We start from the raw sequence: 27,200 nt of genomic DNA, 5'->3' as shown, positions 1-27,200 counted from the left end.
GTTTTTTGAAAATGAGTCAATACACGAGATTAGAAATTCAATAAACATAAAAATAGTACTATGTAGGTAATCAAAAGTCTAACCTCGTGCTCGCTCTTAATTAATTTTCAAATATATGGGGCTACTGCTACAAGACTTCATCTTGTAGCTCCGATATTCATCCCATGAAAAACAAAGCAATGAAAAGGAATTTGATTTGTTTCTTATTTTTTATTTTTCAAACAGTGATCAGATGAGCACGCATGTTAGCAAAAAGAAGCGACGGAATTGATACTGTATTTCTTTGTTCCGCGATGGGATGAATATAAGGCTTGTACGCGACAAAATCTGGACACCTTTAAACACGTATAACTTTTGAAATAGCTCATCAACAAGTGAATTATTTCGTAGATTGATGAATGTATGTCTGTACTTTCTGAAAATATATTTCTCATAAGTGTTACAAGTACGTAGTGAAAGATGGCGTCGGAGGAATTGCAGGTTCGGAAAAAATTGTGTGCAGTCGCAATTGAAATTCGGGTCTCTCGATCCAGAAACTGACTAAAAACATTTTGTTTTCATGTGAACACTGTTCAAAGCGTTTTAAAATCTGTCGATGCTTGTTTGACAACATCTAAAACGTTAGAGAGTAGAACAAAAACGGATTTTATGAGCCACCAGAAGGATACGAGCTCGAAACAAATTCTACTGAGGATGCCAGATCTTTCGGCATGTATTATTTCTTTGAAAATTCAAATGTCACCAAGTTTCGTGCATACATCGAAGCATCGATAAGGAATGAAGCCATTTGAAGTAAAGAACGTACCGAAATAAACCAACAGCAGTTTATTTTTATTCTTAAAGTTGTGTGTCCAGATTTTGTCGCGAACAAGCCTTATGTTCAGTGAGATGGAAAACGGAACAGTTCCCCTTCATTTAGATTTTTTCAAATTATTTGGAGAATTTCATCCCATATCTCGCTTGCTACTAAAAGTTAGAGTTGTTTTACAGCTGACAACGGGTAGCAGGCGTACCAGTTTTCATCAACGACAACTAAAACCAGTGACTTGGATGTATAGCTTTTGAAAAGAACGTAAAACAACTTATCATACATTTAAATAGAAAGTCTGTATATAGAATAGGTATTTCAATTCCGCTCTCAGACCCAAAAGATTGAGTCTTATTGTTGGTAGAATACCATCTAACAACGCTTGTTTGAAAGTCATGACCTATCTCCATCAGAAGAAATGTTTCCAAGACATTTTGTGAAGACATGCTAAACGGATGTTCTCATGGTCGTAACTCATATGCAAGCCCCCTTATTCCTTTCCACCTCTGTGATGCACAATTTTTGCACAATTCATGTGCGCCTTTGTAAGTGACAAAAAAAAGTGACTGGCACAAAATAAATCGAACAAAAAACGAATCTGATACATGCTTCGCCAACACCATATGCTGCAGCAAGGCAAACAACATGGATATCCTTTTCCTTTTCCCTATAGTAGAGTTGATGTGTCTGCGAGGAGCAACAACGGCAGCAGCTGGTGACAAATGATCATCGAAAGGCATTTACGGCATTTTAATCGGATTAAATATCTTCTCGTGGCGATATGCGTGTTTAAAGGGCCTATCAATCGAACGGGAAAAGTTAAATCAATAAGTTGCATCGCCAGGGGAGAACATTTTGTGTGGCTTCAAATTGCATCCTTCTAAGGCTTGGTTGTCGTTCAGTTTATAAACCCAGCGGAACTAATTCGATTTTGTGCTAATTGTTATACCTTACAGAATTTTCTCCAACTTATAATTTTTTTTTCGATTTTCCAATATTCTCAATTATTAAAATCATGCATGCATGTTATATTGAAAAAAAAAAGGTATTTTCCGCCTTGGTATGTAAAAACGTGATTTTACTAAACTTATTGATTCATTCAATTCTGAGGCATAGAGCAATGTTCTAAACTGTGACGCTTCCCAAAAAACAATTAAGCAATTGCTAGATCTATGATGCAAAGCCAAAAAGATAACCGCTCATAAACTCTACAGATTGAATTTTATTGCCGATGCGTCTCGATTGCGATGCCATGCAATCTGTATACGATTGGCCTAATGGTAATCGGACTCCCAACGCACACGCCTTTGGTTTCGATACCAGCATCCCGCCAGTTTGATATGTTCGCTTGGCTGACGGTTCGTTTTCGATCTGATGGCATGCCACTGTGGAGTTTTTTTTTTTGAATGCTTGTGCAGAGCAAAAAAAGTTTCGTTATCTATCATGCACACAACGCTTAGGAAAGTTGCCACTATCATAAAGTTTCTCCTCTCGGGAGATAAAGATTTAATTCATTTGACGTCCCATGCTGTTGTGGAGTGAACTGACTTCTTCTGTTTGCTCAATTTGTTCCGTTTGATTTGCCTGGGCCCCAATTAAAAGTCACTCGCTCCAATGGCGCAAATTGATCTGATGGGGCTTGGGCTTACGAACGCTATTTCTCTCGATGAAGAGTTTTATTTCGGATGCGAATTTGTCCGGTGCGAATAACCACACTAATTCGTATGAATGAAACCATTTTAACCATCCAAGCACCAATCTATATATGATTGAGCAAATATGAATGAGCTGGGTATTCAGTTATCTGTGGTTGACCAAGACGCAGTCGGTTGACCATTGAATCTCGTAAAATTTTACACAAGAATAGTATTGCGGAAAATCTTGAATTTTATATCGATTAATCAGACTCACAATACCTGCTTGCAGATATCAGTTTACCCTATTTATTTTTTTGCTCAGACTAAGGCCGGAGTGGCCTGTTCATACATTAAAGTCTTCTCCATTCGGCTCGATTCATCCCGAGTAGACGAAAATAGCTCAATAATATCAAATGTTGATTAGATAGCAAAATGAGATATGGACATGATTGATATAAGAGATAAAAGATCAGACGACAATATCAATATTTTGCACTGAAATATCATAAGGAGATCAAGTTATGCTATTTGTAAGAAGTAATCAATATCATGTGCCATTAGTTTGTTCTTATCCATAGCATATCTTGATATTTAAATGACATTTTGGTGCAAATTTTAGATAATGTTGCCTGTTATTTTATCTCTTATATCAATCAAATCCATATCATGTCTTGTTATTCTGTTTAAGGTTCTGCCCGGGATGGCTGCACGTCCCCAAGTCTACGGAGGGTCCGCAAATCGTTCTCCACCTGATCGATCCCCCTGGCTCGCTACGCATCTCGCCTTCTTGTGTCCGTCGGATCGTTGTCGAGAACCATTTTCAGCGGATTACTATCCGACATTTTGGCTACGTGCCCGGCCCCCCGCAGTCTTCCAGTTTCCGCGGTGTGAACGATGGATGGTTCTCCTAACAGCTGATGCAACTCGTGATTCATTCCCCTTCTCCACATACCGTCCGTCATATGCACCCCTCCATAGATCGTAATGGTAGTCCGAAGCACCTTCTTCCCCGCAAAAATATCCACAAGGCCACATGGAGATCACTTAACCAAGAAACGGAAAACTAAATCGATCACGTTCTAATCGACGGTAAATTCTTCTCCGACATCACGAATGTCCGCACTTATCGCAGTGCGAATATTGAATCCGACCACTACCTCGTTGCAGTATGCGCTCAAAACTCTCGACGGTGTACAACGCGCGTCGAAGTCGGACGCCGCGGCTTAACATTGGGCGGCTACAAGACGGTAGACTAGCCCAAGAATACGCGCAGCAGCTGGAAGTGGCACTCCCAACGGAAGAGCAGCTAGGCGCAGCGTCTCTTGAAGATGGCTGGAGAGATATTCGATCCGCCATTGGTAGCACCGCAACCGCTGCACTTGGCACGGTGCCCCCGGATCAGAAAAACAACTGGTATGACGGCGAATTTGAGCAGTTAGTGGAAGAGAAGAATGCAGCATGGGCGAGATTGCTGCAACACCGCACGATGGCGAACGAGGCACGATATAAACGGGCGTGGAACAGACAAAACTCGATTTTCCGGAGGAAAAAGCGCCAGCAGGGAGATCGAGACCGTGAAGAGACGGAGCAACTGTACCGCGCTGATAACACACGAAAGTTCTATAAGAAGTTAAACCGTTCACGTAAACGGGAACCTTCTTACGAACGAGCGTGAGGTCATCCAAAGGTGGTGGCAGCACTACGAAGAACACCTGAATGGCGATGTGGCAGACGAAGATGGTTGTATGGTGATGAACCTAGGAGAACGCGCGCAGGACATAATTTTACCGGCTCCGGATTTCCAGGAAATCCAGCAGGAGATATTCCGGCTGAAGAACAACAAAGCCCCTGGGGTTGACCAACTACCAGCACGGTGGTGGGGCACTGACTAGAGCTCTGCACTGGGTCATTACCAAGATTTGGCAGGAGGATGTTTTGCCGCAGGAGTGGATGGAAGGTGTCGTGTGTCCCACCTACAAAAAGGACCATAAGCTGGGTTGTAGCAACTACCGCGCAATCACATTGCTGAACGCCGCCTATAAGGTACTCTCCCAATTTTTTTGCCGTCGACTAGCACCAATTGCAAGGGAGTTCGTGGGGCAGTACCAGGCGGGTTTTATGGGTGAACGCTCCACCGCGGACCAGGTGTTCGCCATTCGCCAAGTACTGCAGAAATTCCGCGAATACAACGTGCCCACACATCATCTATTCATCGACTTCAAAGCCATCGATCGGGACCAGCTACGGCAGCTAATGCACGAACACGGATTTCCGGATAAACTGACACGGTTGATCAAAGCGACGATGGATCGGGTGATGTGCACCCTCTCATTTTTAAAATGACCTACCCACATCCACTAAAATTGTTTCCTTAGGACAGACAATATTTGATTCAAATTTGGTTCAAATCTGTTATGGTATTCAAGACTTACATTGAGTTGATCGATTTCTGAACAATACTCCTCCCCCCATACCCTCCATTTTTTTAAAGAGCATCCATAACCACACTATAGTCGTCTCCTTAACATGAAGAATGTGTGTTCCAAATTTGGTTAAAATCGGCCAAGGGGTTCAAAAGGTACACTGAGTTGATCGTTAACTAAGCCACCTTTTTGAAGATTTTGAGAAAACAGTTACGTGAACAATTTTGAAAAAAAAACTGTTTACTAAAATACTACAACAGAAATCCAATTGCAAATAAACCGTACAGTTGTTGGTACTGTAACTACCGATTGACATCCACGCGTCCTGAGGTGTCGACTTCCATACGCCCAAGGCAGCTTATCTTCTCAGTTACCCCAGGGTCGGCTTTGGACCGAGGATAACTGAGCAACCTTATACTTACTTTGCTTAGCTTGATTGACTGTACCCATCGTAGTTGCTAGTCGTGATTGGCCGAGAAACAACAAATAATGCACAGCTCACCAATTGAATAGTTTTCTCGGGATAAAGGGAAGAAAACTGATTCGACACTCATTGCTACAAGAGACCGAGAAATCCTCCGCATCGTATTCATGATGATACGAAAACGGAAAAGCAACGCGCTAGTGGCAAAACTCCAACGAGGCCTGGATGCCTTGACAGAGTACCTCACCAGCTGGAAGATCTGTATCAACGCGGCGAAGACCCAGGTCATCATTTTCCCCCATTCTAAATCTCCTAAACATGTTCCGCCTGGGGACTGTAAAATCATCCTCAATGGCACGACTGTGGAATGGGTCAATGAGGCCGACTACCTTGGCTTGACCCTCGACAGCAAGCTTATTTTCCGCCAACAGGTTGACAAGACAGTGACGAAGTGTAACGTTTTGTTGAAACTACTGTACCATTTGATCAACCGTCGGTCGTCATTGTCCTTGAAAAATAAGCTTGCTGTCTACAAGCAAATCATCCTCCCTGTGATCGAATACGGCATGCCGGTCTGGACCTGCGCTAAAACCCACCACCTCAAACTTCAACGGGTCCAAAATAAATTCCTGATCCTGATGATCCTCAACAAAAATGTTTAAATAAAGAAGAATTTTACTACTACTTTTTGAATGATCTGCAGCAACAAACCGAGGACCACCACCAATGCGATGGATTTCCGTTGAAAATGTTAGCAGCGCCTCCGTGATGCTATGTCCACTCCGCTGCGATCTCTTTGATGCGTCCGCTCTGCGTGAAATCTTGTTCAAACCTAGGATTAGATCCAACAAGTGATTGATTTTTGATGTCTGTGCTAGTGATGCATGTACGTGATTGGTTGGTTTACCTATTTCTAAACTGTTTATCAATTTTCGATAATAAATAGTTAAAAACAGTATTAGAAACGTAAACAGTAAAGAAGCAGATATTGATTTGGAAAATGTATTGGAGCTAACCACTTTCTCTTCGATGGGACTCGAACCCATGATCATACAGTACGCTAGACTGGTGCTTTAACCAACTAAGCTACGAAGGATCTCCGTCGGCCTTTGCAACCTAGCGGCTACTGAACGAGCTCGAGATTCCCAAATTGGACGCATAGTCAAATCACTCGCAATCCATTTCTATAGGGTATATAATTACTACAGTCAAACCTCCATGAGTCGATATTGAAGGGACCATCGACTCATGGAAATATCGAGATGTGGAATAAGAAGCCTTCGGAAGCTGTTTGAAGGGACCATCACAGTAGCCCAGAAAATATTTTTTAATATGGCATAATTTGCTTCCATGAGTCGATATCGAGTCATAGAACATCGACTCATGGAGGTTTAACTGTATAGTGTACGACCCCTTTGAGTCCAACATCAGCTCTAAAAACTGAGACAACGAACTCGTCGAACGACCGCCTTTTCAACCAATCGAAGCCACGAAACTCCTCGAGTCCAATATCCGAGGCCGTAACGGGAATTGTAACAAAAATGTCATAAGATTGCTATTACTGATTATTATTTTTTCAAAAGTTATTTACGATTCAGGTTTTGACGTAGAATTACGTCTTTCGGTAAGATAGGGGGGTCATTCCAAAGTTTCAAACTTCAGACCGTCACGAAAAGAGGTCAAGAAGTACGAGCGGAAGTATTGATTCAATGCATTTAACTAGGCTAGATGTACCAGTTGTGGCTATAGCACCAGTTGTCGCACTAGTGCTTTATAAGCCAAATGGCCAATCAAATCACCGCAAACCAAGTTCATATCGATAAAGCATATTCATATGATGCGATAACACCTTTGATCTCCTTCAAAACAAGCAAAGCATAATTGTAAAAATTGATTTTGCTTAATTTTTGACGTCCTTTGCACCAGTTGTCGCACTAGTGGTCCCTATTTGGCCAACCCCATAAGAAAACAATGGGATTTGCCAAATAAGGAACCAAAATTAAGAATAGTGCCACAACTGGTGCATGCGTTCATATTTTGGATTAATCCATTTTGAGGATTGTGAGAATCTACTTATAGTGAATATTTACAACATATGTTTACTGTTTACAATACATTTATTACACACATTTCCATACTTAGTTCTACACACCATTCACAACACTTTCGTACATCTGACACATCCATAAACAACAAGCATAAGTTTGACAAGACAAAGTACATTATATACAAGGTATCACATCTCCTTTTTTCTCCAGACCTAGCTATTCAATATATTCCTCGACGTAGTCATCATATTTCATTGGTCTACGGGTGGTACGCTTTGGTCTGGTCTGGCTATCGTTCACTTCCAACGAATGGGTTGTATCGTCAATCGATGGATGACCCTGGACCATTGATTGAAGCGTGGGCGGGATCTGTGGGGAATAATAAATTTTTTACCACATACACCTACCTTATTGTTGTGTTATTCACACTATTTTTTTTAAACCTGTTGTGCTGGAATGACACCCGAACATTCACCAACCTCACCTTCAATTGGTTGATCAATTTTTTTCAAATGAGCTGTATTCCTCTGGAAAGTCTTTCCTGTCGCATCGCTCTGAATAGTCACATGAGATCCTTCTTTATCAAGAACTGTGTATTCTGCCTGTCCGTATGTCGTACTTAACTTATTCCCAGGAGTAAGATTTTGCATAAGAACCGTATCTCCTAACTCAATTCTCGATGCTTTAGCATGCCGATTAGCATTCTCCCGATCAACAGACCGATACTTTTGAATCCAATCACGATCTCGAAAGTCTTCACTTGATGGAGCTGTTTCTATATCCTTCAATGACGGTATTTTGGTTCTAATAGTCCGACCAGTTAGAAGCTCTGTAGGAGTTTTCCCAGTAGTTGAATGCGGAGTTGAGTAATACATCATTAAATAGTCATCCAAATCCTTACGCCAATTTCGCTTTAGAGCACAACTAATTTGTAGTCTTTTCAAGAGTGAACGATTTTGATGTTCTACTTCTCCATTCTGTTGAGGCCAATAAGGGGTACTGTAGTTGAGAAAAATACCATGTAGCTGGCAATATTCGCTGAAATCCGTACTGACAAACTGCCTAGCATTGTCTAGCGTAATGGTTCTGGGAAAACCTAATCGCCGAAAAATACTACTAAGCCTTTCGACAGTATCACGTGCAGTAATTTTGGTCATGACTTCAACCTCCTTGTACTTGCTGAAGTAGTCGATTATTACAAAAGGTATTCACCAGATGGCAGAGGACCAAGAAAATCAATTGCCACATCAGTCCATGCTTCTGCTGGCAGAGGTCTACGACGCAATGGTTCAGGTTTTTGTGGTAACCCAACCAATCGACATCCTTCGCACAAAGAAACCCATTTGGTGACCTCTTTATCCATTCCCGGCCACCATACTCTTTCACGTAATCTTCGCTTCATTGCTGATTCACCTGGATGTCCTTCATGTGCTAATTGAAGAAATCTATTCCGCAATGATTTTGGAATCACCATTTCCTGTCCTCGTACCACCAGTTCTTCGACAACACCTAGTTCACTTTGAAATGGCTCATAAGATTTAGTCTCAGTATTGCTCCACCTTCCAGTTTGCAAACTTTCTCGCACTAACTTCAACTCATGATCCTTTTTAGTCTCGGTTTCAATCTCACTGATATCTATCGCTGTTGACTCCAGGATAGCCAAAACCAAGAATTTTTCTCTGCGACCTTCGTTGTCAGGTTCTGCAGGAAGATGATCAGTCAACCGAGACATTGGATCTGCAATGTTAGACTTGCCCTTCCTGTATTTCACCTCAAAAGTGAATGATTGTAACCTTAACACCCAACGTTCAATTCTTGGACAAGGCCTTGAAGTAGGAGAAAATATTCTTTCCAGGGGTTTATGATCAGTTTCCAATTCAAATTTCCGTCCAATCAAATATGTTGAAAACCGTTCTACCGACCACACTAAAGCTAAAGCTTCCTTTTCAGTCTGGCAGTAACGTTGTTCTGTAGAAGACAAAGTTTTACTTGCATAAGCTATGACTAGTGGATTTGAGTCATCATATTGGTGTTTGTATTGCACCAATACTGCACCCATAGCTACAGGCGAAGCGTCCGCAACTACCCTAGTACGTAGTGAGTTATCGAATAATTTCAGATGTTTTACGTTAGCTATCATATGCTTCAACTTTTCAAATGCATCTGTGTGTACCTCACACCATTTGAACGTAACTCCTTGATGAGTTAGTTCACGTAACGGAGCTGATATTGTTCCTAAATTCGGTAGAAATCTTCCCACATACGTGACCAATCCCAGGAAGCTTCTCAATTCCTCGGCGTCTTTAAGAACTCGAAATGCTCTTAATGTTGACACTTTATCATCCGCAGGTCGTATTCCGTCAATGGACACGTGATGCCCCAAGAAATCCAGCTCAGGAACTTTAAACAAGCATTTTTCAAAATTCAGCAACACGTTGTGCTCTTTCAAAACATTCAGGACTCGCTTCAAGCAATGATCATGCTCTTCTTCATCCAAACCAAAAACAAAGATGTCATCAATGAAATTAATCACATTATCACAATTCGCTAGCAGCTGCTCCAAAATTTTCTGAAACATTTCAGGGGCACAAGATATGCCGAACATCAAACGTTTATAACGGTACATACCACGATGGGTAATGAATATTGTTATTAAGCGAGAAGATTCTTCGAGTTCTATTTGATGAAAGGCATCTTTTATATCTAGTCGTGAAAAGAATTTGGCAGACTTCAAGCGAGGTAAAAAATCATCTATGGTTGGCATCAAATGATATTCACGCTTGACAGCTTTGTTCGCAAGCCTCATATCCACACAAAGTCTGAGATCACCGTTGTCTTTAACGATAACTACCAATGGAGAAACCCAGTCGCTAAAGTGGTGGTCTTCTCACATGTTGAGCTATTGGAGTCACAGTCAAATCGATAGGAATATGTAGTTTAATCCCTTTTATTTTCGGAAACGCAGTTTTGCATACAATCTTCAACAAAAAAAAAACAAAGCATAACATAAACAAGTTTAATACATATTGTTCTATAGGACCATAAATACTAACATACCTTACGAATACTAGCTTCTTGCTTAGGTAGACCCAGGCGCAAAACATTCAACTCTTTTGCAGTTTCTTTTCCAAGAAGTGGTTGATTTCCGTTATCAACTACATAGAAGCGAGCCTCACTACTAATCGGCTGACTATTATCAACCTCTATCACGACCGTGGAATCAAACATACCCAGCACTTTCATTGGTTTTGCCTCCATTCCATAGCCACGGAACTGATGATCCACATTCGTAGTTGAATTTTTAATGACCACGCCTTGCGCTTTCAACCGTTTCCATGTTTCACCATCAATTATGTTTTTATTACTACCGGAATCGATCAGTATTTGCATCATTATTCCTCCTATTTTGATCCAGATGTATTCATCACCATCCCCAATAGCGAAAATGAAACTCTGGGGTGGCTCTTCAGTCTGTTCACTATCTTCCTGCTCTTCCGAAATATTTCTAACACGGTTGGTAGACCGCTGAAACGATCGCTGAGCCTCGCGTTGTACATGACCTGGTGGACGTATGGAACCCTTTGCATTGGCGGTTTTACACTTCTTTGCATAATGTCCTACTCGTTTGCAAAGATGACATTCCTTATATTTTGCAAGGCATTTCGGATCATTTGAAAAATGTCCTTTTTTGCCACACCTCCCACACTCGGAATTATGAAAATTATTGAAACGACTAGAGTTTGCATGTAGACGGTTCACATCAAATGGCGTGCATGACATTCCGGAAGGCCCAGCTACAATCATCTGACTAGCCTGGTATTCAACCGATTGGTGGGAAGCAACGATTTTGAACACATCGTCTAACTTCAATGAATCCTTCTGAAGCAATTTTTCCCGTAAATCAGGTGGAGCAAGTAAAATTATTTTGTCAATCACACAGATATCCCGAGTTTCTTGAATAGACGAACCACAGTTACATTTGTATGCTTGTTCGCGAGCTCTTAGCATGAATTTTTCTAAATTTTCATTAGTGTCTGGTTTTAATGTCCAGAAATCATGACGCTCCATGGATTCATGATGTTTGGGAGCAAAATATTCATTGAGCTTTCCCAATGCAACCTAGAATCATATAACCATAGTACCACAATACTGATTAAATTTAAATAATTCTACCTGATAAGGATCAATTCCGTTCTCAACATCCTCTGTAACATCCGCTTCAGGAATGGTTTGGAAAACGTCTTGAACATCCGTACCTGCTCTTGCTAGCAACAGATACTTTAATTTAGTTTTATCCTTTTCGCCGCATGCTGCGACAATGTAATCGAAATTCCTTTTCCATTTCATCCATTGCTCACGAACCTCATTGGGCGGCATCGACTTGAACAAAAACGGCTGGATTTCTCATCGATCCATAGTTCTGTAACAGAAGCATTAGTTTAATAACTAATTGCTGACGGCATTTAAGCCTAACCCTAAACTATAATTCTTTTCAATATTTCTCGCCTTTAATAGCAATATTCTCATTATACGATTACATTCGCCTTCGACGGCTACACTCGCCTTCAACGGCTGCATTCGCCTTTAATGGCTACATTCGCCTTAACGGCTACATACGCCTTGAACGGCTACATCTGTCTTATATTCACTTTATTTATTGTCGGCGTAGCACCAAGTTAGAATTCGGAAGTCGGGACTTCCGAACCGAACTTTCTTCCGAAGTTTTATTTGTCAAACTAATTGATGCGTTGTTTAGCGCATCTTTGGGCGAATCCAGCGCACTACTTCCGAAGTTGGGAAAGTTGCCTGTATCTGGAGAAAAATCCAACTTCGGTATAAAAAGCGGTATAAATTTATTCCGGATAGACAATATACGGCACAAATACTTCTATCAACAACCGCCTTTAAAATTTAGCTTGTATCGCCTTCACCGGCATAATGTACTTCAATTAAAATAATCAACTTTTGCGTATATTTACCGTTCAGACCAAGGTTCAGACGAATGAGATCGAGAATGAAATAATCTTTCTGCAGTTTCCTCTCTCTAATACATAATATTACGATATTTACCTGATTAATCGAAGAAAAACACCAAGCAAAAATAACACACAAAACGTTTCAAATCAACACTCGTTCTATATCTAATTTGCTTTACTATGGCCGAATTTTCTTCACGTTCAGTTCACCTTTCTCGTCGCCACTGTGAGAATCTACTTATAGTGAATATTTACAACATATGTTTACTGTTTACAATACATTTATTACACACATTTCCATACTTAGTTCTACATAGCAACCCTATAACCAGAGACCGGCGGAGTGAAAAACTGTCGAAATGGCAACGTATGAAAATGCATGAAATCGTGAAAATGATACTGGCTGCACTTGAACTTTTTGCTTGCTTCTTATGGGTGCAAAAAGTAAACAAGTCGAAATGGAACCGCTTTTGACGGTTCGATTGGAAACAAGATGGCGTCTTCGCCGATCTCTTATTCTAGTATTTCTAGTTCTACACACCATTCACAACACTTTCGTACATCTGACACATCCATAAACAACAAGCATAAGTTTGACAAGACAAAGTACATTATATACAAGGTATCACAAGGATAAAAACAAATTTTATTGTGGTTTTCACAGCTGTTCTAAGAAGCAGGAAGTAAAACCTTTCCCTTGATATATAAAGTTCACCCATATGTCTTCTACTTATTTTTTAAAAAATAGTTGTTCTTATGTATGGCGACAATTGGTACACCCACCCTATTGAAAAATTCAATTTCGCCAACCAATGTTGAAATTGCACTTTATCAGAAAAATGCCTACATTTCGGCTTTTAGCCATCCGGCATGAACATGCATAAAATGTTGATGATCAAATTTCGTATCCGCCATAGACGAATCCAAGTAAAAATAAGAACGACGGTGCTAACTTTGACAGATCCTTCAGTACAGCATAGGGAGATAATTTTAAAAGGCTTATAATAAATTCTAGACAAATTGTAATTAAAATCTGATTGATGTACGATGATACGATGATGTATTGATGATACGGAAAAAGTTCTGAATTATTACATATTCGGAAGCTTATCTCAATTTTTTGAATATTTTCCTAAAATGTATCTATCATACAGTTCGGAACCTTTTTCGTATCATACTTCAATCAGATTTTAATTACATTTTATCTAGAATTTATTATAAGCATTTTAAAATGATCTTCCTATGCTGTGCTGTAGGATCTGTCAAAGTTAACACCGTCGTGTGTCTTCTTCTTATTTTTACTTGGATTCGTCTATAGCACTATATACGTAATTTTACGTTCAATTTGCGGTCGTCTCTTTGATACAACCCTCTACTTTTTTTGATTAACATTCACTGCTTAAAGGATCCTAAATACTACTTAGTCAAACAGATCATTGTTTTAAATATCAAGTGTGAGGAACGCGGACCAAATTTAAAAAAAAATCACATGATGACATGACGTTAATGTTATTTGACACTAATTCGATTCTCACGTCACCAATTTCAGATTTAGAGCAATGATCTATTAAAAATGTTTTAGGATCCTTTAAGGGCTACTGTTTATATAAAAATACAATTGTAAATAATTTGTGAAAAAAGTTATTATCAAATTTAGTCCCATAATACTGAAATAACATTTCGCATGACTGCTCCAAGCAACGGGTCTACAAATCCGTCGGATTTTTCCGCCGGTCACGAGAATCTATCCAAGTCCAATCTCCGCTCTGAATCATGGGCCTATGAACCTCAAGTCTAAAGAACAAGCAGAGCTACCTGTGGAAGTAAGGATGCTTCAGAATTAGAAAAACAGGCTTTCAGCTTGCTGTAGACCGCCTGAATTTGACTTTATATTCTCAACATAAGATAAGTAATAACCACATCATCATCCAATCAACGTTAATCAGCAATCACAATCACTGTTGCAGACGCACTATCCAGAATTTAAATCGATCGAAAACAACTGAAGGCAGGCGCTCAAACCTCAAACCATCTTCGGCGAACCTGTCACGTCGTTGTTCTTTCAGTTAGATACTACCAACTTGCTTCGATCTGTCGCGCCGCCTTCCAAGAATGAATGACAATTAACCAGCATGATCACGATTTTCGGGGTGCACCCCAACAGCGTAAGCGTAATGCGTTCAATGATCGGAAGCGATACATCATAAACGGGTCGGCCGGATGCCAACATCATCATGTCATGCGTTGCGTGGCATTCTTTCTTTGTGCACATCATGAGGGTGGTGTCATCGGTTGGTTAGCCTATCAACGTCTTCTGTTAGTCCATCCGGAATCGTGTGCACATCATTAACCGTTTTGATTGAACCTCCTCAACGGGGCTTTAAACACTCGATCTTATTCATCCGTTTTAAAGCGTCAAATGTGTTAACAAAACGACCATATGCATCATATTTCAAACGACAATTTTAACAAATCCATCCCGTTTCATTGTAAAAGTCCATGATGGTGTCCAGAGGCTTCCGGTTGCAAGTAATGCTACCAAGTCCTACAAGTGGAGGCGCCTAGAATGTATATCAGAGGAGCATAGCGTGGATGAGCGCACTTCTTATAGCCACACCGTCTAGTCAAGCGTACATCTTTATTCTATTCATTAACTATTTACAATCCACTTAGTTTATGAAAAGACCAGGAAAGTTCAACAGCGCAGTGGTGCTTAGATATGCAGCAATGAAAGAATTGCACTTTACTTTACCCTAGCAGACTCATTTCACCGTTCAAGCCGTTCACAGTTGGTGAAGTAAATTCGTTCACCAATTGACTTGCAGTTACATTAAGGGCGATTGAAAGCGATTATGGTAATTTACATATTATTAGTAATCCTAATTGATTTATGATAATATTAATACGTTTGATGGACGCTGGACTTGCAAAATAGAGAATTGTGTATACCATGACGAATGAACAAGGAATATTTTTGACAATATTAAAGATAGAAAAGCACTCTTCTGAAGCTGTTAAGCATAGAGGTGTGCGCCGGTCCAAAAATCGGCGGCGGCGGCGTTTGTCAGAATTTTGGTCGGCGGCGGCGGCGTTTTCGGCGTCATGCCGAGTGCCATTTTAGCCGGCGGCGGCGGCGGCGTGAATCGGCGTGAGGATTTTTTACGTTTGCTTCTTGTAGACCTTTTTCTGCATTTTTTTCAGGATGTTTCATAGGAAGAATCTTTTGAATTTCGATATTCATTTGAAAATTATTTTCGGCAACTACTATGAAGTTTTATGAACTCTTTGGAATTTCCAAAGAAGCACTTTGGAATTTCTAAGGAAAATTGTTTCAAGTATTCACAAGAAAATGTTCGGAAAATCCACGGAAAGTTTCTGAGTATTCTGCAAATTTTACACAGAAAATTCTTCAAATTTTCCGCGGCAGATTGTTTAAAATGTGGACATCAACATAAAAATTGGATTTCAACAGTAAATTGTAAAAAAAATCCTAGAAAATTCATTGGAGTTTGAATGTGATTCTTTTAATTTTCTATGGAAAATTATTTGAAATTTTCACGGTTAATTTTACAAAATTTTAACCAAAATGATTCAGAACCCAAAGGGATTTCATAAAAAAAATCTGGGAAATTGTTCGGTATTTCAACAAGAAAATCGAATTTTTGAAGGAATTTCTCTGGATTTCTGCAGGGAATTCTTTGTATTGTGCATATGAAATTCTTTGAAAATTCAATGGAAAATTCTTAATAAAGAGGAAGGCTCATTTGTCCGAAAATCAGAAAGCCATTTGGCCGAATAATACGTTAAGTTGAAAACCATCAAGCCGAATTGTATTTGGGCGAAATGAAGGTTTGAGCGAAACGGTTATACAACGGAAAACAATTTGGCCAAAAATTTCATTTGGCTAAAGCAACGTACGGCTGAGAATTTGGCCGAAAAATCACTCTTTTCAAACACGTCGTTTAGCTGAAATGGTCTTTTGGCCGAATAGGTTGTAAGGCCAAAAATGGTTATTTGACAGAAAGGGCCATTTGATCGAAAATGTCATTTGGTCTAACGGCCAAATGATGATTACTGAGCGGGTAGTATGGTCACAAATATCCACCTGTTTAGCCAAATAACATTCTTGGCCAAAAGGTTCTGACAAACGACCATTTGGGCCAAACAATTTTTTGACAAACCGACATTTGCGGCCAAATAAACGTTTGTCCGAAACTGTATTAGGTCGAAAATGGTTTGACCATAAACAACATTTGGCGGAGAGCGAAAAACAGCCGAAAGGCTCATTTGGCAAATAACCTATTTTTTGTCATAATGATCAATTCAGCCGAACGACACTTGCCAAATAACCCAATAGACAAATGGGGGCATAGCCCTCCCTAGAAAAAATAGCTCTCCTAGGATTTGAAAATTTAGTTAGCAGTGATATAAATTTTCAACATATAGCATAATAAATTACAGAAAAAGTTTGAAGACAAAAGAGTTATCTCCCATATTCAGCCTATTATAATGAAATGAGTGGAAGACAAATGAGCTTTTATTTCATTTCTGAGAATGATTCCTGCGTGGCAGTGAAATTGCACTTGTTGTTAATTATGAAAAGGCAATATCTAAATGAATTGAAAGCATGAAAGTAAACTTGATTTGAACAACAACGGAGAGCCACCAAAATATCCATCAAAGCAAATGTGAAACTTTGCCAGCAGTCAAAGAAATGTGGTCAACCACCACAGACTTGAGTGACAGTTTTCCAGCTAACTTCCGCTTGCCTAGCAGCATGATAATTTCCACAGATACACAGCATCCGAGGAGAAAACTAATTGGAATATCTAAAGAATTAATTTCAGAATCTTCGAAATATTCCAACTGGAATCCAAAAAAATTCACATTGGATTCCTTTTAGTATCGTTAAGGAATACCCTTTGGAATCTTTGGTGGATACCCTTCATAATCCATGGAGGATTTGCTTCAGAATCTCTCGTTAATTTGATTCGAAATTCTTCCGGAGGCATTCGAAGATTTGTTTCGAAATCGTTGGCCTGGATTATTTTTTTTCGGAGTCTCTCGACGTTTTGTCTCGGAACCCTTCGATGATTTGCTTCGGAATTCTTCAACGATTTACTTAAACATACCTGGAGGATTCCCTTCGGAATCGGTGAAGAATTCTTTTCGTAATCTCTGGACGATTGATTCGGAGTCCCTCAACGATTTGCTCCGGAATTCTTCCCTGGAACATTGCCTACGAAATCCCTGAACATTCAAATAGGAATTCCTGGAGGATTTCTGCCGGAATCTCTGTAATATTCCCGTTGGAACTCCTGGAACATTACTGTCGGAATTCCTGGAAAACTCTCATCGGTATTCCTGGAGGATTCCATTCGGAATCTCTAGAAGATTCTCATTGGAATCCCTGAAACATTTCCGTCGGATTCACTGGAACATTCCCGTTCAAATTTCTGGAATATTCCTTGAAGTCGAAATTCCTAGAAGGATGGAGTATATTCATAAGGTTCTCATTGGAATCCCTAGAATATTCCTGTCGGAATCCCTGGTGGATTGCCCTCAGAATCCCTGAAGGCTCCCTTCGATATGCTTGGAAGATTCTCGTCAAAATCTCTGGAGGAATGTTGCATTTTTATTTTCCATTTGAGATACATAGATTTCATTTCATTTATTTAGTTAACATCTAAACAGATAACACTGAATCAACAATTTGACGCCACAATGCACGGTTCGAGGCCGCATCTCTCCATCCTCGGATACGCCCCACGCTCGCCAAGTCGTTTTGCACCTGGTCTGCCCATCTCGCTCGCTGCGCTCCACGCCGTCTCGTACCTGCCGGATCGGAAGCGAACACCATCTTTGCAGGGTTGCTGTCCGGCATTCTTGCAACATGTCCTGCCCATCGTACCGCTTGCGTTCGCCGTAGAGTTGGGCGAGCTCATGGTTCATTCTTCGCCGCCACACACCGTCTTCTTGCACACCGCCAAAGATGGTCCTAAGCACCCGTCTCTCGAATACTCCGAGTGCTTGCAAGTTCTCCTCGAGCATTGTCCATGTTTCATGTCCGTAGAGGACAACCGGTCTTATAAGCGTCTTGTACATGACACATTTGGTGCGGTGGCGAATCTTTTTCATAGATAGATAGAATACATAGATAGAATATTTATAAATATGCAAAAAATTCCACTGCCTACCGGTTGGAATCTGACGGCGACCCGTCACATATTGTCCTTTCAGTGTGCGGAACAAAGGTGAGCGCTACTATACTTAGACGCAAAGCCAAACGCTATCAATTTGAGTCGTTGTAGCAATTATCGGCTATAAAAACTAACATACATACTTCGATACTGTGGGCTACACCAAAAAGCACATGCTTGAGAAAAAAAGTGTGATGAGTGTGATTGATCCGCAATTAATTGCCTTAAGTGATTATTCGAGTTTTCGAAAATTCGAATTTTGAATCGGCGTGGAAAATTATAGACAATCGGCGTGACAAATTTTAAACGGCGGCGCGCCGATGCAAAAATGCCGGCGGCGGCGGCGTGCCAAAAACTGTCGGCGGCGGCGGCGTGGTGCGGCGGCGCACACCTCTAGTTAAGCATAACAATAATAAATGCATCGTAAAGCCAAAACGGAAAATTTCGCAATAATTGATTGTTTATTACTATGTAGACTTGTGCCTCTGAAATCGTGAGGTCAGCGGGTATACTTCCAATAAATTGTGCATTGTTTCACGTCACACTTCGCATAATCCTTCATGGACGTAATTATCACCTCGCTCGTGGGTTCTTATCTCATGCTAAGGTCAATATTTCGGTCAAATCTACTGTCTGCGAAGTCGTCTGACGAGGGACCACCCAAAAAATACCTCACGCTTATAGGGAGGAGAATGCATTCCAGAAACATGACGACTGTAGCAAACAAAAAGTGTCGAAAAGTGGATTAGGTTGAGAATGGAAAATATTTACGTGACGTACTTTATAGATTTTACCATTGATTATATTTCAATTTATAATTTCTCGCACTCCTTCAGACAATATGCCAATAAAAAACATGATTAAGAACACCGAAACCGACTGATGTCAGCCGGCTGGCACGCGTTATTTATTTAGGCCAAAACTTCCTTCCTATGACGACTTTGAGACTTTTTATTCCACTGCATAGAGCTGATAAAGCTAGTAGAATTACACACCTTTCAAACAGGCTATTCAGACTACGAAATTTCACACTGAATTCGATGAACGATTTTTAAAAGTTTGCTTAACCTATAAGTTTTACACGATTTTCTTATATAGTGATTTTCTAGAAGTTACACAATGTTTATTTGCAGGAATTTCCTGAAAATCGAGTCAAGTACGAGACACTGAAGACGACCACACAGTTGTGGTCAAAACACGTATCTGCAAAGATATCGAAAATAATTGGTGGAATTAAATGGAGAGTACTTAACTCTTCTTAGACGGTTGAGGAATTTCCTAATGTTACGCGATTTTCAAAACAAAATTAATTTTTATAGGTTTTTCGAAAGTCAAATACATGGGCTACGTAAGAGGGGCTGGCGGTAATATGGATACTCTAAGAAATCGCGTCATTTTCACATGGAAAACGTTGTAATATTAGGGACCTAAACCACTTACGAGAATCTTAAAGTGAAGCACTACGATGATTTGAAGTCAATTTAGTGTAAAACAATCAGATTTTGTGATGTTGGACAATAATTGATATAATAGTAACATACTTCAAAGAGCATGTTACATCAATAAAAATTACTTAAAAATGTTATTGGTCTGAACCAGGGAATCAATATTCGAGAAACGCCTAACAATATACCCTTTGTCGTCAACTGACAAACCTTTGTTTATTACTGACCAAAGCAACTCGCAATAAGCCTTTATCAGAACCCGAACATAATATGACAAGAATCATTTGTCTTACATGCTCTGATATTTCCGAGAATATGAGGCCAATTCTGTAATCATAGTTCGATTCTCGAATATTTCCATAAAAGCAGAAAGTATGATGGCATAAAACCGAAATTTGCTGTAGAGATAATGAAAAATAACGGGATGAAAAGTAAGCAACATAATTGTCTTCTTTGTTGTTGCTAACATTTTTTTTTTGGATCTTTGTCATTATTATCTCCGACAAAAACAAAGCTTTGTCGTTGGTTCTCTTTTGTCGCTTGTTTCGCTTGCGCATCCAAGACAAATTGATTCCCTGGTCTGAACATAACTCGGAAATTCGAAGTTCCTAATGAATACTTGGGGTTTCCGGGGACACTTTAAGAGAGGCATAACTCTCGCACAATCGTTATTAGTTGCGAAAACAAGTTTATCACAATTTGATACAAGTCCAAAAAATAGAATAAGAAAAACGGGCTCCACCAGCAAGCTACATATGATAAAACGCTTCTTTTTAACTCACGATACGACAGGGACCACGTGTTTTTCGGACTGCTTTGTAAAACATGGTAAAAGCGTCGATTTTATCACAAACGCCCGAATGTAACTCATGCCCGAATTCCATTCGCCCGAAAAGACCATTTGCCCGAATGGATCATACGCCCGAATGGACCACACGCTCGAATGGACTATTCGCCCGAATTGGTAATACAACCGAATAAAAAAAAATAGAACAATAACATTCACTAAAGTTAATTAAAAATATATGATCGTTTGTTTTGTACTTTTTTGCTCGAACTAAGGAACAAAAGTATAAAGTACGAGGTCGAAAGTACGTAAAGTTCACCATCACGTTGATGAAAGTGTTTTTCTTCTTCTTCTTATTGGCATTACATCCCCACACTGGGACAGAGCCGCCTCGCAGCTTAGTGTTCATTAACACTTCCACAGTTATTAACTGCGAAGCTTCTAAACCAGGTTACCATTTTCGCATTCGAATATCATGAGGCTAACACGATAATACTTTTATGCCAAGGGAAGTCGAGACAATTTCCAATCCGAAAATTGCCCACACCGGTGAATCGAACCCAGCCACCCTCAGCATGGTCTTGCTTTATAGCCGCGCATCTTACCGCTAGGCTAAGGAGTTTCCAGTGTTTTCCAGCATTTTCTCAGTAATTGCTAGCTTAGCTAAGTGAAACCTGTAATGCTGGGTAGATACCTTTTCGTGATGCATTACGGAGTAAGATCTGCCATACAGTATACTCTATTTTTATTAGATTTTAGTATGGAACAACTATAATTTGCTTTTAGATGACCCATCCTTTGCACTTTTTGGATGGAGTAAATGGAGTGAATGATAAAAACGTAACTCAATCTTGGGCGGGTTTCGAAGGCGACGACATGAATCTCCAAGCTCCAGAGCGATGACTAATTAGGAAAAAAGCGGATATGAGTTTGGTGGATCTGCTAAAGACTGATAAAGCTCTGTGTAAAGGTGAGATTCCGAAATGTCAAACGCAATGAAATCAGATCTCTGTACAAAAACAAAGTCGGAACCCATAAGAAGCAAAAATATGTTTGAACTTCAGTGGTTCATCCCAAACAAAATAAAAAACAGAATAATCCCACCTAACGGTGATGGTACCTTTCTCTAAATTATAAAACAAGAAAAGCACATAAGAAGAGAGGTCAAAATTGTACTTCAGGGATATAGATTCAGTTATTTCCATTAATTCACATTTATTTGCGTTGATTTGAATGCATCGCAGCAGTTAAAAAAAAATTCTCTCTTTTTGAAAAAAATTTCCTTACAACTATTAATCGGTTGAAGTGTGAGAATTGGTATACAGTTGAGTGCGGGATTCACTCCGGGACTCCGGACCACGCCCACCGTTTCCAGGCATGTCCCCGGATAATAAAATACCCAACCACACTGAATCCCAAACCTAGCGCTACCTACGTGTGGCGAAAACAACCCTGTTAGCGGCATTCATCACGAACATATACAAGCCCCTCGCCTGGTAAAACTAGTGTCTTAGTACGAGCGGGAGCAAGTCTGGCAGTCTACGGCGGGAACCAAGGCAACCACCAAAGCTATACGGCAACGTAGGCCGACCTTATGGAATATCGCCCACAGAGCCAGGCGGGCTTCCCATCATGTACTTCGTCTCCGACCTGGCACAGCCAGGAGAGCTATCAGCTTCGACACTGATACTCTTCCCTCCTTCGCCATACGGGATTTTAACAGAAGGAAGGTCGTGAGATTTATACCAGCACAAATATTGCCCTCCACTCGCTTTCAAATCAACTTCTGTAGAAAATTGTTCATGCTTGCCGTATCCTAACGGAACTATCAAATCTGTACTATCGCCTCTAATTCTATCATTAACATGTACGTCTATGTTTGGAAGATGATACTAGCATTCCCATATCATTGTAAAAAAACATTCAACTTCACGCAGAAGTAATACACTCATCTCATTAATTATAGTATCGTTTTATTTTGTTTCGTGGAGTTTGAGTCCGTCGGTAAGTATTCTGTTGCAGAGGTGTCAGGCCATTTGGCCGAATGCCGTTTGGCCGAAGGGGTCGTTTGGCCGAATGCCATTTGGCCGAATAGTAAAACAAAAATTTGACCTCAGTTTACGAGTGGTCCTTCTTCCTACTTCCTTCATCTTTCTTCTTTCTTCTTCCTTCTTTCATCTTCCTCTTTCTTCTTCCTTCTTCCTTCCTCCTTATTCCTGTTTTCTTCTTTCTTCTCTCTTCTTCCTTTTTCTTCTTCCTTCCTCCTTATTCCTGTTTTCTTCTTTCTTCTTCCTTATTTCTTCTTCCTTCCTGCTTATTCGTGTTTTCTTCATTCTTTTTTTTTCCATCCTCTATCTTTTTTCTTCCTTTCTCCTCCTTCCTTTTTTCCTTCTTCCTTCTTACTTACTTTCATCTTCCTTCTTTCTTCTTCCTTCTTCCATTTTCCTTGTTCCCTATCCCTTCTTCTTCTTCATTCATTTTTCCTTCTTCTTTCTTCCTTATCCCTTCTTCTTTCTTTCTTCTTCCTTCGTTTTTGTTCCTTCTTCCTTCTTTCTGTTTCCTTTTCCCTTCTCTCTTCTTCCCTCTTCCCTCTTCCTTAACCCTTCTTCCTTCTCCCTTGTCTTTCCTCATACTTCCTTCTTTCTTCTTCCTTCTTTCTTCTTCCTTCTTCTTTGTTTCTTCTTCCTTCTTGTTTGTCACTAAATACTCATTTCTTACTTCGTAAGGAAACGTATTCCAACTATTCGGCCAAACGGCATTCGGTCAAATCACCCTTTCGGCCAAATGGCATTCGGCCAAACGACATTAGGCAAAAACGGCGTTCAGCTAAATGACCCTAAACCCAGTGCCAAATGGTCTCCCTCCTATATCAGGGTGTCGACTCAAATTTAAGAATCCCTGACTTTCCATACCATTCCTCTAAAAAATCCAGGTATGAGGAATGTTTTTTTTTTCAATTCCTAGAAGCGTATGAAAATCTCTACATGTGTGAACTCTTGAAGTTCATATAAGTTCCTGAGCTTTTGGAAGCCGAATCCCTTCTAGAAACCGAACATTAAGTATATGTACAATATCGTAGGTAATTCTGGTCGTTCACAAAGTTTCATTTACATCTTTCCAAAATTGGCTCCAAATAATGTTATAAGTTTTCTAGTGCCTTCATCCACCATTGGGAATTCTCACGGACTCCCTGGAGTCGCAATAGACCTCCAAGACTATTGACGGCCTACTTCAAATCGTTGAAGTTTTCATTATCTTTCTGTAAATTTGTGTGAAATCTTTTGACACGACTTCTGAACACTTTCCAAACAGTCGTGGAAGTTTCTAGACATCCTTCTTATGCCGTTTATAATCATACGGATTAGGTATTTTCATGAACATCGAGAAACCTCCACTGGCTCTTAAGTATAGAGTGGAGTTTATGGACTTCTAAAAATAATTACGGACCAATACCTACAAGCTCACACAAATCTATGCATCACTTACAGTAAGCCCAACAAAACATTCTTACCACTGAAATACTTTAAATATTTTGGTCCCCATTACACCACCCACCATGGCCTCCCATGTCCTTGCGTACACCTGGTGTTGAGTAGCGGAACTACAAGCGGAACTATCCTATGCTGCTGATGTCGGCACAGTGGGTGTTGATTGGGTCAAGTTTCAATGGATCAATAACTTTCAAGGCATATACAACAAAAACCACGAAAATCTCAACAATCTTGGACAGATCAACACACCACTGGTTACAAACATGAGGTAGACCATATGTTGCTTTTATCTACTATCATTCTCTCTATATGACTATTAATTTGACCACCTAAGGACGTGAGGATCGACCAATGATTTTATCAGAACATCATCAAAAGGAAGTTCACGAAATGTTTTTAAAACATTACCTACAGAATCTTGTTTGGAGATGATGCCGATGCTATTGAGTGCCGTCACTGGTCCACAAACATAATATAAGGCGTTTTCCTTATATAAAGCTTCCAAATATCTAGTGGTTGGTTGTAGGTTGAACATGTTTGGTGATTGTTTGTTGAACGGTTCTGAACTATGGCCTATTTCAGTCATTTGAATTAGTTTCGACTGCTTTCACTAGATATTCAGACATTTTCTTCAAAAGGTAATGTTTTTCGTTAGAGTTGGTTACAAGTCAGCAATTTGAATTTATCAAGATAGATCGCATTAACTGAAATTTTCCTTTATCATTAGTACAGACTCTTGCGATTGATGATTAAGTATTTGAACAAACTTTCAGAACTTCCTTTGTTTGATGGGAACATGAATCAAATGCTACTACCGTGACACGCCCTAATTCCGCGCATCGCCTAATACCGTGGTTTTCATAAAAAATCAAAACCTGGCTATCTTGGATGTCACATTATTTTGTGAAATGTTCAAACATAATATGTTCAAACATTTCACCAAATAAAACGATGTCCATGATAGCTAGGTTCTGATTTTTGATGAAAACCACGGTATTAGGCGATACGCGGAATTAGGGCAGGTAATAAGGAAACTGCAAAAAATGCAAAACGACTCCGATACAAAACTACTCAAATTAAATGAACTAAAATATTGAAGGGGACAATATGGATCAGGTCTCAACATTGACCATTTGAACAACGTGGCTGTTATTGCTTAGAGATTATTTAATAGAAACAAATTCGATTACCATGAGGAACATGAAAAGGGTCCGGAGTAGAGATGGGCAAAACAGCTCATTGCAGTGAGCGGATCTGATCCGTTCAGCTCATTGAAAAGAGTCAGCTCCTTGGATCAGCTCTTCAGTTCTTTAATGCTAAATATAAATTCAAACATAATTGTTAATATTATTATTTAAATTTTAATTATTGTTCAAAAATTTAAATTTAAAAATTTATGTCATTCATTTATTTATTCATTCATTCATCATTCATCTATTTACCTCACTTTGAAATGGTTAAAATGTTAAGCTATAGTGAGGTAATAATTTCTATTGAAAAACCGACAATTTTAAACTAATAACATTTATTACGCATTTCCTGACCGTCTAGTTTTGAAGTCTAGGAGTTCATTTAGAATCATCACATTTATTTCTATTCAAAAACCAACTCAACATTATTTTCTGTTCATAATTCTAAGTTACATTTTGTTGATAACGTTTCTCAAATCGTTAGTTTGAATAATTCAGTCCCTAGTCTATGATATGTATATGAACCATATCACGTGTCATAAGTTTTCTCTTCATACTGGGTGCAGAAAATCAATGCCTTGTTTGCGCGCTTCTAACCATGCGTAGTTGACATTTTCATACAAGCGAGCCCTTTCATCTATATTGGTTCCCGAAATGCGAGAGAACTAAAACAAGAGAGTAAAAAATACAGAGCACGGTGCTACAAACAAACAGAGTGCACATGTAGCAGTATGCTGGCGGGAAAACCCGTCGCAAGGAAAAGATCCGCTCCGTGCAAGACACAGCACCCAGTTCGGTTCGTTTGAACCACACGGTTCGCCCGCTAGAATCGGTCGCGACTGATCCGAATCGAGATCCGTGTCTAAGCTGGTAGCGCAGCTCTCGCTTCCATGTCACAGCAATTTTGAGCTGGACGACTACATGAGCGGAACTGAGAGTTGTTCGGATCTTCGGATCTTTTGCTTGGTACGCTTCGTTCGCTACCGCACTACTAGGTATATTTTGTGTGTCCGTTCGTAGCGCCGAGTATGTGGGTATGGGTTAAGAAATAGACGGCAAGCTAGATTATTTTTGCTTGTGTGTTTCTAATTCCTCTCAGCAGCAGAAATGATTTCTGTTGCTTGGCAAGATGGTGCTGTCGCTTGGCTTGATGGTGCTTGAGGTGCAAATAATAAACGATCAGCACGTGCGCGGTACTGGACTGGAATGCTCATACAAGCTCGCTTGTGTTGCATACCGCGAGCGTGGTATTTTCGTTTGTGTTGTACAAAATACAACAGCGCGCGTACTCGAGTGCGTACGCTCGAGGGAGTTTCTCTAGGCGCGTGTTTGACAATGATTTCATCAATTTAAAGTGAGCTGCTGAGCTGGGCTTCTTTAAAAAAGATCCATGGCTCATCAGCTCAATGTAAGGAAGCGAATCTTTCGAACAGCTCCTGAGCGGAGCGCCCATCTCTAGTCCGGAGTAGACTTTTAGTCTAGAGATTGCCAACGGCCACATAAAAAAAATTATAGCTTGATAGTGGAGGTGGATGTCGACTGTCACTGCCTCGAAGTATTGTTTATCGGCTATGAAGTCTGATGAACAGCTAAAACGCTATATTAATTCTGATCCGACGTTTCAGTACGTTGATTATCCTTAGTTTAGAATATTGCTCGAATTAATAAAAAAATCACTAAATTTTCAATATTGGGTGTTGTGATTTTTTTCCCCGACCTCAATCAAAATTCCCTGGCTTTCCCTGACATTCCAGGTCCAAAATGAAATTCC

At 39.9% G+C, this 27,200-nt stretch overlaps 2 protein-coding genes across 4 annotated transcripts in view; both read right to left on the bottom strand.

The window, feature by feature from the left end:
• LOC134204743 (aminopeptidase N) overlaps positions 1–27,200 on the bottom strand; it is a 97,684-nt gene that overhangs the window by 42,300 nt on the left and 28,184 nt on the right. The window lies entirely within an intron of this gene.
• Positions 7,557–10,733, bottom strand: LOC134206423 (uncharacterized). Its single transcript, XM_062682140.1, has 3 exons — positions 10,398–10,733; positions 7,784–8,317; positions 7,557–7,709 (listed from the first exon to the last, which is right to left on the bottom strand). Exons 1-3 carry the CDS (start codon positions 10,731–10,733, stop codon positions 7,557–7,559), a joined length of 1,023 nt encoding a protein of 340 aa, XP_062538124.1.

The sequence above is a fragment of the Armigeres subalbatus genome, chromosome 1 (genome assembly GCF_024139115.2).
Source record: "Armigeres subalbatus isolate Guangzhou_Male chromosome 1, GZ_Asu_2, whole genome shotgun sequence".
Classification (NCBI taxonomy): Eukaryota; Metazoa; Arthropoda; class Insecta; order Diptera; family Culicidae; genus Armigeres; species Armigeres subalbatus.
Note: the sequence above shows the minus strand (reverse complement) of the source record. Positions and strands in the feature narration are given on the sequence as shown.

Coding starts and splice junctions, on each gene's coding strand:
- LOC134206423 (XM_062682140.1), bottom strand. CDS start 10,733: ATGATGCAAATACTGATCGATTCCGGTAGTAATAAAAACATAATTGAT. Junction 8,318..10,397: donor AAGAAGCTAGTATTCGTAAG/GTATGTTAGTAT, acceptor TGGCCTCAACAG/AATGGAGAAGTAGAACATCA. Junction 7,710..7,783: donor GTGTCATTCCAGCACAACAG/GTTTAAAAAAAA, acceptor TATTCCCCACAG/ATCCCGCCCACGCTTCAATC.